The sequence below is a fragment of the Tachyglossus aculeatus genome, chromosome 20 (genome assembly GCF_015852505.1).
Source record: "Tachyglossus aculeatus isolate mTacAcu1 chromosome 20, mTacAcu1.pri, whole genome shotgun sequence".
Lineage (NCBI taxonomy): Eukaryota > Metazoa > Chordata > Mammalia > Monotremata > Tachyglossidae > Tachyglossus > Tachyglossus aculeatus.
In genome coordinates, this window is record NC_052085.1 from 6,784,367 (window position 1) to 6,797,232 (window position 12,866).

A 12,866-nucleotide genomic window follows, 5' to 3' on the forward strand; every position below is an offset into this window, starting at 1 on the left:
CAGATTGGTATAAAACCGGACAAATGGCCACTGTGGTGTTATAATGTCATGCGGGAAAGGAAACGCCTCCAGTAAAAGACCAAGTCTTTAAAACCATCAACTCATTATCATTAGGAGCTAATTGACTTAGGGCAGCTCATAATTTTGGTGTGTGGAAAGTCTTGAGGAGGGAGTGAGCCTTTAGAACTCAATCTACCTTGTTTTGTGCTTATATTGGAAGATCTGTTTTCCCCCGAAGAATCTTACGATTCTGACATTGATCACTTAACCCATCAAGAGCACTCCACCCTATTGCCAATTCATGGTTCAGCAATGATTACCTACACTAAGCCCAGTGGAAAGTTTGTTTTCTCAAGAGTTGCCATGACAGGAAAAGACAGCGAAGGTAAAATGAGTCTCATTTACAGGAAAAAAAAAACCCTGCTCCAGTCCATCTATGAAATACTTTTTCTAGCAAAAAGAAAAAGAAAACTTTAGATCTTGATGAAGAGCCAGTTACATTTGAAAATATGTATAAAGCACTTACTGTAAACAGTCAGGGGAATTTCTTTGAAGTTGCTGCCTTGCACAAACTGAAAATGAACAACGTTCAAATTTTACCAAGAAGCAGAGCATCTTTTCCTAGCCATATTAATGTTTAAGCTCAGGTCAGCATGGGGAAACCCTTTCCCTCATTTTTTTAAATCACCCAACCACAAGGTTGGGAAGCATCCTGTGTCTTCCAGGCCACAACGGGCCTAAATATCATTATGGTGGCATCTCCTATCGAGAGCATCCATCAGATGAATTTTAGTCCTGCGACTTCATCCAGATCCTGTGTGGGGGAATTGATTGTGGGAAAGTTCTTTCTCAGTGCCATTCATGCTATCTTGTCCTTGTCATCATGAGGGGGTGGGGAGCGCGCTGAGCAAGACGCTGAACTCAAAAGTTATAATCCGGTCTCAAAGGCTTCACTCTGCTTTTGGAATACAGCATTTTGAGGTGAAATGTCCAGCTACATCAATCATTTTTCCACCTACTGTTGTAGTAGTATTGACATGGTACTCTTTTAAGTGCTTAGTACAGTGCTCCACACACTGCAGGCACTCAATAAGTACGATTGAATGAATGATTGATTGGTTATTGAGCGCCTAATAAGTGCAGTGCACTGTGCCAAGAGCTTGGAACGTACAACAGAGTTGTTTTCTCTCTAGATCCAGGATTAGAAAACTTCCTTCCCAACAGTAGACACTTCCTTCTCATTGGCTTGAAGAGGCATATAGCCTTCATTTGCCCAAATTCATTCCTCCTCTGTGTGGTTTTGTGCAGCACTGGAGTGCCCCAATCCTGAGACTGCCTCAGTCACCCAAATTTGAGCCAGGTCCCATCTGGAAAATGGGAATTAAGACGGTGAACCCCATATGGGTCAGGGACTGTGTTCAGCCTGATTATCTTGTACCTACCCCTGTGGTTAGTATAGAGCCTGGCACATAGTGAACACTTCACAAATCCCATTAAAAAAAAAATCAGCCATTGTGTCAGGCTTCTGAGTGGGACTTGAACATTCCTGTTCTGTTGGTTTTCCTCAAAAGAATCAAGCATGGCCCTCTTCATTCAATCAATCAATGGTATTTCTTGAGCACTTATTGTGTGCAGAGCACTGGAATAGGCAAGCATTTGGGAGAGTTCAGTAGAGTTGGTAGCATAATCCCTGCCCACAAGGAGTTGACCATCTTCGGCGGGAGATGGCTTTTCAAATCAATTACAGATGGGGGAAATGGGAAGGTACAGGGATCATCATCATCAGTCATATTTATTGAGCGCTTACTGTGTGCAGAGCACTGTACTGAGCGCTTGGGAAGTACAAGTTGGCAACATATAGAGACAGTCCCTACCTAACAGTGGGCTCACAGTCTAAAAATGTGTGAATAATTGCTGTGGAGCAGGATGAATATCAAGTGCTTAAATCATGTCTTTAGCATCTCTTCCTCCCAGTGCTTATAGGATGATTCTGCTAGGAAAAAAAGGGCCAGGGCTGATGGCTGCGTGTAAGACGTTGATGCTCCTGAATCCCCTGAGAAACTTTACAATTCTCCCAGAGGGCCAGGGCTTTTATTCACCAATGACAGAAGCTCTGGAGCCGAGCTAAGCTCTGTTTCCTCCAGAGGTCCGAAGAGTGTGTTCTTGGCTCAGTGGAGATAGATTTTGGGGGACGTTGTTTGGCTTTTCCAGCTGGAGTGGGGTTACCAAGCTACTTACAAGAGAGTCCGGGGAGAAAAAAAAAATAAACCGTCCCCTTCCACCCTGAAAAGTGGATGGAGAATGGGGTAGCCAGAAGTGTGAACAGGGGCTTCCGGGAAATTCAGTCTCCCAGGCACTGTGGTCTAAAGGGAAAGAGTGCCAAATTAGCTGCCCTCTCAAATTTCTCACCCTATCCCATTGCCCCTTTGATCTCTGCATAAATTTGCCACAGTTTGTCAGAACGGGAACTTGTGCAAAGGAGTTTAATCGAGAAAAGATATTTTGGGCACATATTCATGCCTAGAATTTTAAGGCATCAGACAGTGCAGTGTAATTCTATAAATATTTGGTGACTCACCTTCAACTACCGTTTGTTTTCCCCCAAGTGACTCAGGTACGGTCATGTCAGTATGAACCTAATTGAGAGGGAGATAATTTTGGAAACAAGGAGCCTACCTTAATTTGAATGTATTTGATCAGTTTATTGAGGATTTCAAGCAGCCGATTATTTCCGACAGGGGTGTCTGTGAAGAATAGAATTCGTAGGAACCTCATTAGCAGAAAATTTGAAAGTTAATCTCTATATTTGGACTAGAATGGGCTTACCTTAGGAGCAAATAAGCATTCAACTTTAACATTTTGGAAAGAAGATTGATGCTTAGTTTTTGTGTATAACTTTTTGAGTCATAAGATCATAAATGTTCAAAGGAAAGTTGTTGATTACATCTTCTAATACACACACACACACATATATATTATAAATTTCCTTCAATCACACACCCATTTTTAGGGAATTCAGAAAATCTCAGAATTTCCTACACTTTGAATAGTTTCACCATGGATAAAAGTATTTGTTATATTTGCAGCATAACCTTCTATTGAGAAAGAGCTGCTCTAAAAATGAATTTTGAAAGGGAATATATTCTAAGAGAATAAATTTGTGGTTTTCTGATAACAGAAATTTCCACTCACATTTGTGTCAGTTTTTTAGTCAGTCAGCCAAGTTATTAATCGGTGCAATGAATACTGACCTGCCGGGTATAGAAGTTTATCTACAACATGAATGACACCATTTGTGGTCATGATGTCCGATTCCTTAGTTTTCAATTCATTTATCAGAAGGGTGTCATTAACCTAAGGGAAAGAAAAACAAAAGAGCAAATGAAGCTTTGGAGAAATGTAGGTAATAATGACCACATTTTTCAAGCATTACTGTCAGCTAAGCACTGTGTTAAGTGCTGGGGTAGATACAAGGCAGATGTAATCGTCCTGCCTGAGTTCACAGTCTGAGAGAGGGTCGACAGGTATTTAATCCCCAATTTGACGTTTAGGAAACTGAGGCGCAGAGAGGATAAGTGACTAGAATCCTGGCCTCCTGACTGTCGATCCTGGGCTCTTTCCATTAGGCCACTTATTTAGAATTCTGAAAAGTTGGTGAGCAAGGAAAGAGGAGTGTAGTGTCACCAAGACCCCAGGTTGGCAGCTCACAATTGGGTTGATTTATGGGCCGGTTAATTTGAATATATCGGATCAGTTTACTGAGGATTTCGAGCAGCTAGTTATTTCCAACAGCAGTGTCTGTGAAGAAGAATAGAATTCATGGGAACTTTGTTAGCAGAAAATTAGAAAATTAACCTTAATTTATTATTTGTTAATATTTGAACTAGAATGGGCTTCTCTCAAGAAGCGAATAAACATCCGAATGTAACATTTTGGAAAAAAAAATTATGTTTAGTATTTATGTATGACATACTTGAGGATTCAGTCTCCTGTTGAAGCTATTTGTTCTTAATGAATGTAACCTGACATTCTCCAAGTCTTCCATGCAGAATGGCATTGAATAGCAATTCCAAATCCCCCTGCTGTTGGTTGACTCACGAGTGTGGCCAGCAACAGAAAGGAACTGGGGACTTATTCTTCAACCTGTCATCAGATTGCCTTGGGCAGAGTGAGTGAGCCTCCATACTTGACCCAATTTGATCATATTCCAAGCGCACTCATATAGGTGACTCCCGAGTACTTACACCTTTGACATAGATTTTGCTGCCTTGGGTGGTCTTGAGGACGTTGGTGACACCAGGCTCAAAACCCTTCCCAATGAATACTCCTGGAGTCAGATGATAAAGGATGATGTTCTGGAGAGCAATTTTGTCCCCTGAAACAATGTGAAATAAAAGTTAATGGAATGGCATTCCCTAGCCTTTCTTCCCAAACTGTCAACATTGCAAGGATTACTGTCAAAACAAGATGGATGCTCGATCTTGAAATTCAACAGATTCATTTTCTTCTTCATATGGTTACTATTATCATCATTCCTTCACTGAAATTGGATGTCCAACAAAAATGTGAGACCCTCACTGAACGTACTGTATCTACTGACACTTTCGTACTAGTTTGATAGTGAGCCAATGTCCAGTCCCCAGATTGTAATAATATGTTCATAATAATAACTGTAGTATTTGTTAAGCACTTACTACAGGCCAAGCACTGTACTAAGTGCTGCGGTAGATACAAGATAATTGGGTCCCACAAGGTAATCTAAGGTAATCAGGTTGGACGTACTCCATGTCCCAGGTGGGGCTCACAGTCTTAATCCCCATTTTACAGATGAGGTAACTGAGAAGTGATGTGACTTGTTCAAAGTCACACAACAGACATGTAGCAGAGCTGGGATTAGAATCCCTGTAAACCTGGCATGGGCAGGGATTGTCTCTCTTTATTGCTGAATTGTACTTTCCAAGCACTTAGTACAATGCTCTGCACACAGTAAGTGCTCAATAAATACGATTGAATGAATAAATGAAAGATCCTCTGACTCTCAGGCCGGTCCTCTTTCCATTCGGCCTTGCTGCTACTGGGACCATAAAATAACATTTAGGCAAGCAAAGAGCTATCATTTCAGGAGTATTTGTTCATCAGTGGAGCCCAGAGAGGAAAGAGGCAGCAGTTCTGGGCCAGAGGTCAAAGCGTGCGTTTCTGCTGCCGAGCGACCATTGGTTCAGCTTGGACTCACTGATGAGGATCTCCTTCTCTTCGTTTGTCAGCCCCTTAAAGGCTTCGTTAGTGGGCACAAACAACGTCCAGTCTCCAGGCTGGCTCAGGAGATCTTTCAGGTCCGCAGCTTCAAGTAGGCTGAGGAAGATGCTAAAGAAAGGCAGACAACTGGTTACGGATCGGCCGATTGAGCTCAAAGAGTTGTCATTAACGCGCATTTGATTCCAAGCTCCCCCGTCATAGAGCATGTGAGAGGTTTCCTGATGCTGCCTGTGGTCTTTTCATCCACACCCCCTGGGATTCAGAAAGGCCTAGGTCGAATCCTGGCTTTACCACTTGTCTGCTGTGTGACCTTGGGTGAGTCACTTCACTTCTCTGAGCCTCAGTTACCTTGCCTGTAAAAAGGGGATTAAGAGTGTGAGCCCCATGTGGGGCATGGGCTTGTCCAACCTGATTAGCTTATATCTACTCCAGTGCTTTATAGAGCTCTATTACCTGAGCTCCTACATTGGGAAATGCACAGAACTAGGCACCTGGGAATAACATAAAATGTCCAACAAACAGTCCCTGCTCCCAAGGAATTTATGCTTTTCATATCCTGTAAACTCCTTGTGTGCAGGGATGGTGTCTTCTTTTGTGCTCTCCCAAGCGCTTAGTACAGTGCTCCGCACACAGTAGGTGTTCAATAAATATGATTGATTGACTGACAGATGTCCTAAGGGGGTCCAGTGAATCCAGAATGAAAGGTCAACCAATGAAAGTCTTCACATGCCCTAACACTGAAGATGTAAAATCTCTAACCCTTTCGAATGTTCATGTGGAAGCACATTTGGAGTTATTACATTGACAGAAATGCTGGTTGATTCAAGCCAGTCCGAATGATCGAATTGCCCTTAATTTTGAATTCAAGTCAGTCTCCTTGTCTAGGTAATTTTGTGAAGTGATTTTTATATTTGTTGTATTAGAATATTCCCTAACTGACGAGTGACTTTTGGTTTCCAGAATTTTTGCCTTTACTGGATGAAGTATAAAAATGTCAGTGAAATTTTTTTGGCTTGTTCCTCATTCTTGGCTCCTAAATATAATTTTGCTTTTAGAGGTAAATGTGTCCCCCTGGAAAGCTCATTTCACTTTCCAAATAATTTTCCTAGAGTTCGCCCTTCAAATTTCAGTCTTAATTAAATGAGATTCATTGGGTTTTCAAAGTGATTTGGATGTTAGGGCCCTAATGCAAATTCCTCTTTGAAATATCTCCCCCTTCTAGACTGTGAGCCCACTGTTGGGTAGGTACCATCTCTATGTGTTGCAAACTTGTACTTCCCAAGACCTTAGTACAGTGCTCTGCACACAGTAAGCGCTCAATAAATACGATTGAATGAATGAATGAACAACTGCAAAACTTTTCGGCTGTGGCACAGATATCAGAACCAAATCCTTCTCACCTGAAACGCTTATCCAGTTTCAGTGTTTCATGCAAAGATTTCTCTGCTGGTTTGATGATTTCCCTGAAGATGTGAATAGCACCATTTCGTCCCTGTTTACTCCCTCTCACCATGCATGAATTTTCAATGCAAACAGCCTGATGAGAAAAGGAAAAATTTCATTATTGCTGCTCAACGCTTTCCTCACAGCACCTGTGAAAAACTCACCTTGTTTCGGCCTGGACCTTCCAAGGAGCATTGTTCAGTGAAGCTAAGATAGTCCTAGATTTTTATAGGTTGTTTCAGGAAATGTTAGGAAAAAATATAAATGTTTTGTATAGATTTGGAATTTTCTCAGCTAAAGTGGGTGGTCTACTTAATATAATATATAATATAATATAATAATATATAACAATTATAGATTATATATACTTTTATTTATCATATAATATAATACATTAAAATATTATATATGTAATAACATATAACAATAAAATAACATATAATATAATATAGTATAATATATAATAATATTTATATATAATATGGTATAAATGATATATAATATATATTATATGTTATTATATCATTATATTATAATATATTATAATATATTATTATATATCATTATTACTACATATACATTATTATAATATATGTCATATATGATATATAGTAATATATAATATTAATATAATATAATAATATATAATATGATTATATATTATATATAGTATATAATACGATAATATAATATATAATATATAATATAATAATTATTATATGGTATTAAGTGCTAAATGCTGAGGTAGATACAAGATCAAATAGATACTAAGCATTAGCTCTTCCTCTTCATGCTCAATAATAATAATGGTGGCATTTGTTAAGCGCTTACTATGTGCAAAGCACTGTTCTAAGCACTGGGGAGGTTACAAGGTGATTAGATTGTCCCACGGAGGGCTCATAGTTTTAATCCCCATTTGACAGATGAGGTAACTGAGGCACAGTGAAGTGGTGACTTGCCCACAGTCATACAGCTGACAATTGGTGGAGCTGGGATTTGAACCCATGCCTCTGACTCCAAAGCCCGGGCTCTTTCCACTGAGCCACGCTGCTTCTCTAAAAGCCCAGTTTAGCATTTTGGAATTCGTGGCATCGACATGTCAGAATGCTAGGGGATTCTAACTCCACTCCCCCTCCTCTGCTTATCGTGAAGAGGCAAAAGCCAGAGATGGTGCCCCAATCTCCCAGTTGTCAACAAATCTAGTGGTTGGGTGGTTTTCATCAAACATGATATGGTCCGTCCGGCCACAAAGCAAAATCATCTTTGAGCATTAGCATCATAGACAAGCCTTCATTGAGACCTGGGGGACTGCTTGGCACCATTCCAATCGATTGGCTTTAGAATGGTTCAATAAGAATAGTAACTGTGGTCTTTGTTAAGCACTATGAGCCAAGCACTAAACACTGGGGGTATTACAGTACAATCAGATCAGGTATAGTTCCTGTCCCAAATGGGACTCACAGTTCAAAGTGGGGGAGGAGAATAGGTATTTATTCTATCCCCATTGTACAGATGAGGAACTAGAGGTACATAGAAGCAGTATGGCCTACTGGATAGAGCAGGCTTGGGAGTTAGAAGGACCTGGGTTCTAATCCTGGCTCCATCACTTGTCTGCTGTGGTAACTTGAGCAAGTCACTTCTCTTTGTGCCTCAGTTATCTCATCTGTACAATGGGGACAGGGACTGTGTCCAAACTGATTGGCTTGTATCTACCACGGTGCTTAGTACAGTGCTTGGCACATAGTAAGTGCTTAACAAATACCATTAAAACAAAAGTGACTTGCCCAAAGTCACACAGAAGGCAAGCCCTCTGACTGTCAGTCCCATGTTCTTTCCACTGAGTGCGTCGCCTCGGCAAAGTCAGGGGCTCCTGGAAGTCGGTCTACCCTGGAGCTGCAGGATACAGAGGGGAATTTGGTGCCCAAGGCAAGTCCACGAAGAAGCAACACTTGTCTTTTCAGAGTAAATAGCCAGTACTGATGTCACCCAACATAGTAATCTCTGCCTAAACATAAGGGACAATGAAATGCAAAGTTGCTCTTCAGACAGTCATCCCGAGTGACCACGAAATGAAATCAATTCAGTTCTCGGGATGGGTCCCAGGAGTCCCACCACTCAGGACCCCCAAAACCCAGAGGCTCTAAAAACAGAATTGTAATTCACAATTCTTTTCTCATTTTCACTCCAGCGTTCCTCTTCTCTGGAGATCATACAGCCCGAGCCAAGCTTTTCAGTGGCAAGGACCCAAAGCATAAGCTTTTGAATGATTTGCTTTCGATGTGGACGGGCAGAAAATCTGTTATAATGCTGAAAACTGAAAGGTCTGGGTGGGACATCCTTGACCAACGGGTGGATACTCTCCCAAGTTTATGCGACTTCTCGTTCACTTACCGTACGGTAGACGAAGACTCTGAGCGTTTTGCCTCCCAGGGTCTCTAAGTGCTGCCCATTGTAAAGCTCATTGAGACCAACTTTCACCTTCAGGATGTGGTTCTGCAGAATCAATTTAAGCAGGCGTTCATCCATTCTCAGGGTGTCTTCTGCAAATGCATTCAATGGGGAAATAGTTATGATATCTATTAAGTGCTTACTATGTGCCAAGCACTGTAGTGAGCCTCTGGGCAGATGTAAGGTAAGCAAGTCGGACACAGTCCCTGGCCTCCAAAGTGTCATGGTCTAAGAGGGAGAACAGATAGTTTATCCCCATTGTTCAGGTGAGGAAACTGAGGCACCGAGAAATGACTTGTCCAACATCAGATGGCAGGCGAGCAAAGTTAGAATCGAGACTTATGACATTCAGAGCTGTTTCATTTCCACTAACCAGTAAATAACCAAGTCAGAATGCAATTTACTCCTTTAAGCACTCTTCAAATTTTTAGCCCATGTAACCTCAATATAATTGTACCGGTCAATTTGGCAGGTGAATTTGAAAATTTACCAAGCCCTAATTTCCTCCAAGGCTGATGGGGAAATGTGTTTTGTGTGTGAAGTATTAAGGCTATCATCTGTAATTATCATACAAATAATGCTAGTGGGATCTGTTACGCACTTACTCTGTGTGAAATACTCTGCTGAGTGCTGGGGTAGACACAATACAATTAGATCACATGCAGTCTCTGTGGCATGGGATATTTAACCCCCATTTTAGGGAGGAGGAAACTGAGGCACGGAGAAGTGAAACGATCTGCCCAAAGTCTCACGCCGAGGAGGGGCTCGGGCAGACCGCCCCAGGTGCTCCTGCAAAGTGCTCCCAGTGTAGCTCCTTATGGCACACGGCAGAGGTGCCCAGTGAAAAGAGACCTCAAAATCCATGATGGCCCAGGGATCCTCCCACCCCTTGCCAGCTTGGGGGTATCCACCCCAGACCACTCTCTGCCTGAGCCAAAGCCCTCTGGGAATGCCGGCCAGGGCCCAGGGAGTCTGGCCCAGCCAGAGCTCTGCACTCCAGCAAGGTGGCAGGCAGGCGGAAAAGTTTAGGTGTGTCCTCAGCTCTGTCTTCACTATGTGTCTTTTCTAGACGTTTGGATAGACTGCATATCAGAATCAGAGAACGTCTGGATATGGCGTTACCCGGTATTGGAAGAAATGACTGTGCGTACTCTCTTGGTTCTGGGCTCTGGTTAAATATGAGAGTGGGAGTTTTCCTTTACATGGGATTCTGCCCAAAACCCAACTCCCTCCTCATAGGGAAATGATGTTCCCTGCGGAGAAGTGACATAAGAGATTTGGCTAACTTGGGACTTTTTTCACTGTAAGATATCATTGTGAGATCGTACAGGTGACAAATGTGAACCGGGGTTGCTGTACGTACCAGTAAAAGCGTTATTCACGGGAGCAAGCAGAGTGTATTCTCCCTCTGGCTTTAGAGAAGAAGCCAAGCCGAGCTGAGCTACCAAATCCGTGAAGGTGGTTTGTTGGTTCCCAGCCAGCTCAATGACTTGTTTGGCTGAAATTAATAACAAGCATCATCAGCATCATGTCAACACCATATCAAACCTCCATCCCTTAATTAGTTGGCCCTATTTCTTACATTTTTAGAGATTGATGTCAGTAGCCTTGCAGTGCTTATAAAAATTCTTGCCCCAAGATTTTGCATGCAAAGGCCAAACCACTAGAATTGGATATGGGTGATTCTCACTCTGCACTCAACATTCCCCAGTATCGTGGTCACTTTATTTTTTGGTGGTGCTTTTATTTCTGTCCACATCCTAAACAAATCGTCCAGTAGCATCCTATATCACCAGCCGCAGCCAAGAGATGGATAGATTTCACTTGCCAATATTTACCTATATGAGGGCCAGCAAAGCCTAGGTGAGGTGGATGGATTAGATCACAACTAATTCATTTGTGGGACTTGGTTAGATAATAAAAACAGCAGGTAGCTTGGTTGGGGTCTGAATGTCACATATTCACCTAATCATAACAGCATAAAAATTATTCATTATTCTTAAGTATTCATTAATTTACCCAGCTGTAAAGTCTCATGCCAGTTGCACTTGAAATAATCAAGTTAACTAATGTTTGGGCTCGTGTTATTCACATTTCGATTCTCTTTCATCCCTTTCCTGCCACATCCTGCCCTCTCGGGCATGTTTCCAAAACTAGAACCCAGAGGATCAGATTGCAAATCAGTTAAAGTTTGTGAGGTTTTTTTTCTTTGCCCTTTGTAGTGCACTTCACTAAGACATTTTAAAATATTACAATACTCACAGAGCCTCATTACATCGAACACATATCAAATGTAGGCTAGAATGAGACCCTCATTAGGGGCCATATTGGTTATGTCTAAGTTTGACTTGAATTTGAAATATATAGACAGAAATATAGTGATGTCAGAAAATGTGCTTTTAACTTAATGGGGCTGAAACATGGCAGTCACTTGTTCGAAGCTGAACACTAAAACAACATATGAAACTGTAGTTGACACTCACCAGAATCGGGAACCAACACCTGGTCTATCAAGTGGATGACACCATTGTTGGTGACAATATCCTTGCGATTTACCATTTTCACCCCGTTGACAGTCAAGCTGTCCCCATCACAGCCTAACTCAACAGTTGTCCCTTCCAGAGTCTCAAAGACGGCACCACCCATAATGGCCTCGGAGCACTGGAGCGTGTTCAAAATGTGATATTTCATGAGAGCTGAAGGGAAAACCAGAAAAGTGTTAACATGTAGCTACGAGGGCGCGCCATTCATTCTTCCAAGAAGCTTCCCTAGGAGATGCACTCTCAAAGTAATCTCACAGTTTTCCAGTTTACCAGGCACCATACAATGGTATGAAATCCACAGATTTCAGACATCCATGGGTGATGTTATTTTACAACACATCTCATGCAGTATTCTTTTGCTCACGGACACTTTATTTCCAGAAATTGTGGAATGGAAAATAAAACTAGCCCCCAAAATATAATTATTTTGGGTAGGAACTTAATTTCCAATATCTCGGAGGTGTAAGGAAATAATCAGTCTTTGAAAGGCTCATCTTTAGATGAGCCCAGGAAGGATGGGGTTTGGAAAATTGTGCTCCTGACTTCGGAGTGTCCACTTATTGTATTTTAGTAGAGCCTCCTTACTAAACATCTGCATGGGAATATGTGAGGAGGTTGAATCTGCGAACAGAGCATTTGTTATCTGGGAAAACTAACAGCTCTTCACAGTAATGAGTTATTGCCATTGGAATGTGACATGGGATTCCTGTCAAAGGAGGAAGTGTTCTTATGTGACATCTGGCTGGTTTGACCAATTTACAGTTTTACATTTTGAGCATCAGCAGACTCTTTGAGCTGAAGTTCAATGGCTGTGGTTCAGCAGTCACAGACTGTAAAAGTCAGGGAAACTTGTGGTATCTCATCTGTAGCTGATATTATTCTCTCATAGTTCCCAAATGTACAGCTTGGAAAGGGGCAAGAGAGCCAAATAGTCACAATATGAAATGTCTGAAGTGAACAAAAGGTGGTGCAAATTCATAATACGATATAAGTGAAAACTGCAAATATCACTGGCTAAAATGGTGGCAACGTGCACACCTGCTACTTCTGAACCTCAGATACTGATAGGTTGGAGGGTGAAATGTAGGGAGAGAAATCCTTTTCCTTTTTCTGCTGGGAGGAAAATATCTAAAGATGCCTTTATCAGAGACTTCACAGTGGTCCTTGATTCAGATG

General features: G+C 41.6%; 1 protein-coding gene across 2 annotated transcripts in view; it reads right to left on the reverse strand.

Moving 5' to 3' along the window:
• POSTN (periostin) overlaps positions 1-12,866 on the reverse strand; it is a 42,610-nt gene that overhangs the window by 13,090 nt on the left and 16,654 nt on the right. For both annotated transcript variants that reach the window (XM_038761759.1, XM_038761758.1), the window contains exons 8-16: positions 11,631-11,843; positions 10,511-10,645; positions 9,091-9,239; positions 6,657-6,793; positions 5,234-5,364; positions 4,245-4,375; positions 3,252-3,354; positions 2,677-2,744; positions 527-572 (exon numbers count right to left, since the gene is read on the reverse strand). In XM_038761759.1, coding sequence (XP_038617687.1) covers positions 527-572; positions 2,677-2,744; positions 3,252-3,354; positions 4,245-4,375; positions 5,234-5,364; positions 6,657-6,793; positions 9,091-9,239; positions 10,511-10,645; positions 11,631-11,843 — 1,113 coding nt within the window. The remainder of the gene's footprint in view (positions 1-526; positions 573-2,676; positions 2,745-3,251; positions 3,355-4,244; positions 4,376-5,233; positions 5,365-6,656; positions 6,794-9,090; positions 9,240-10,510; positions 10,646-11,630; positions 11,844-12,866) is intronic.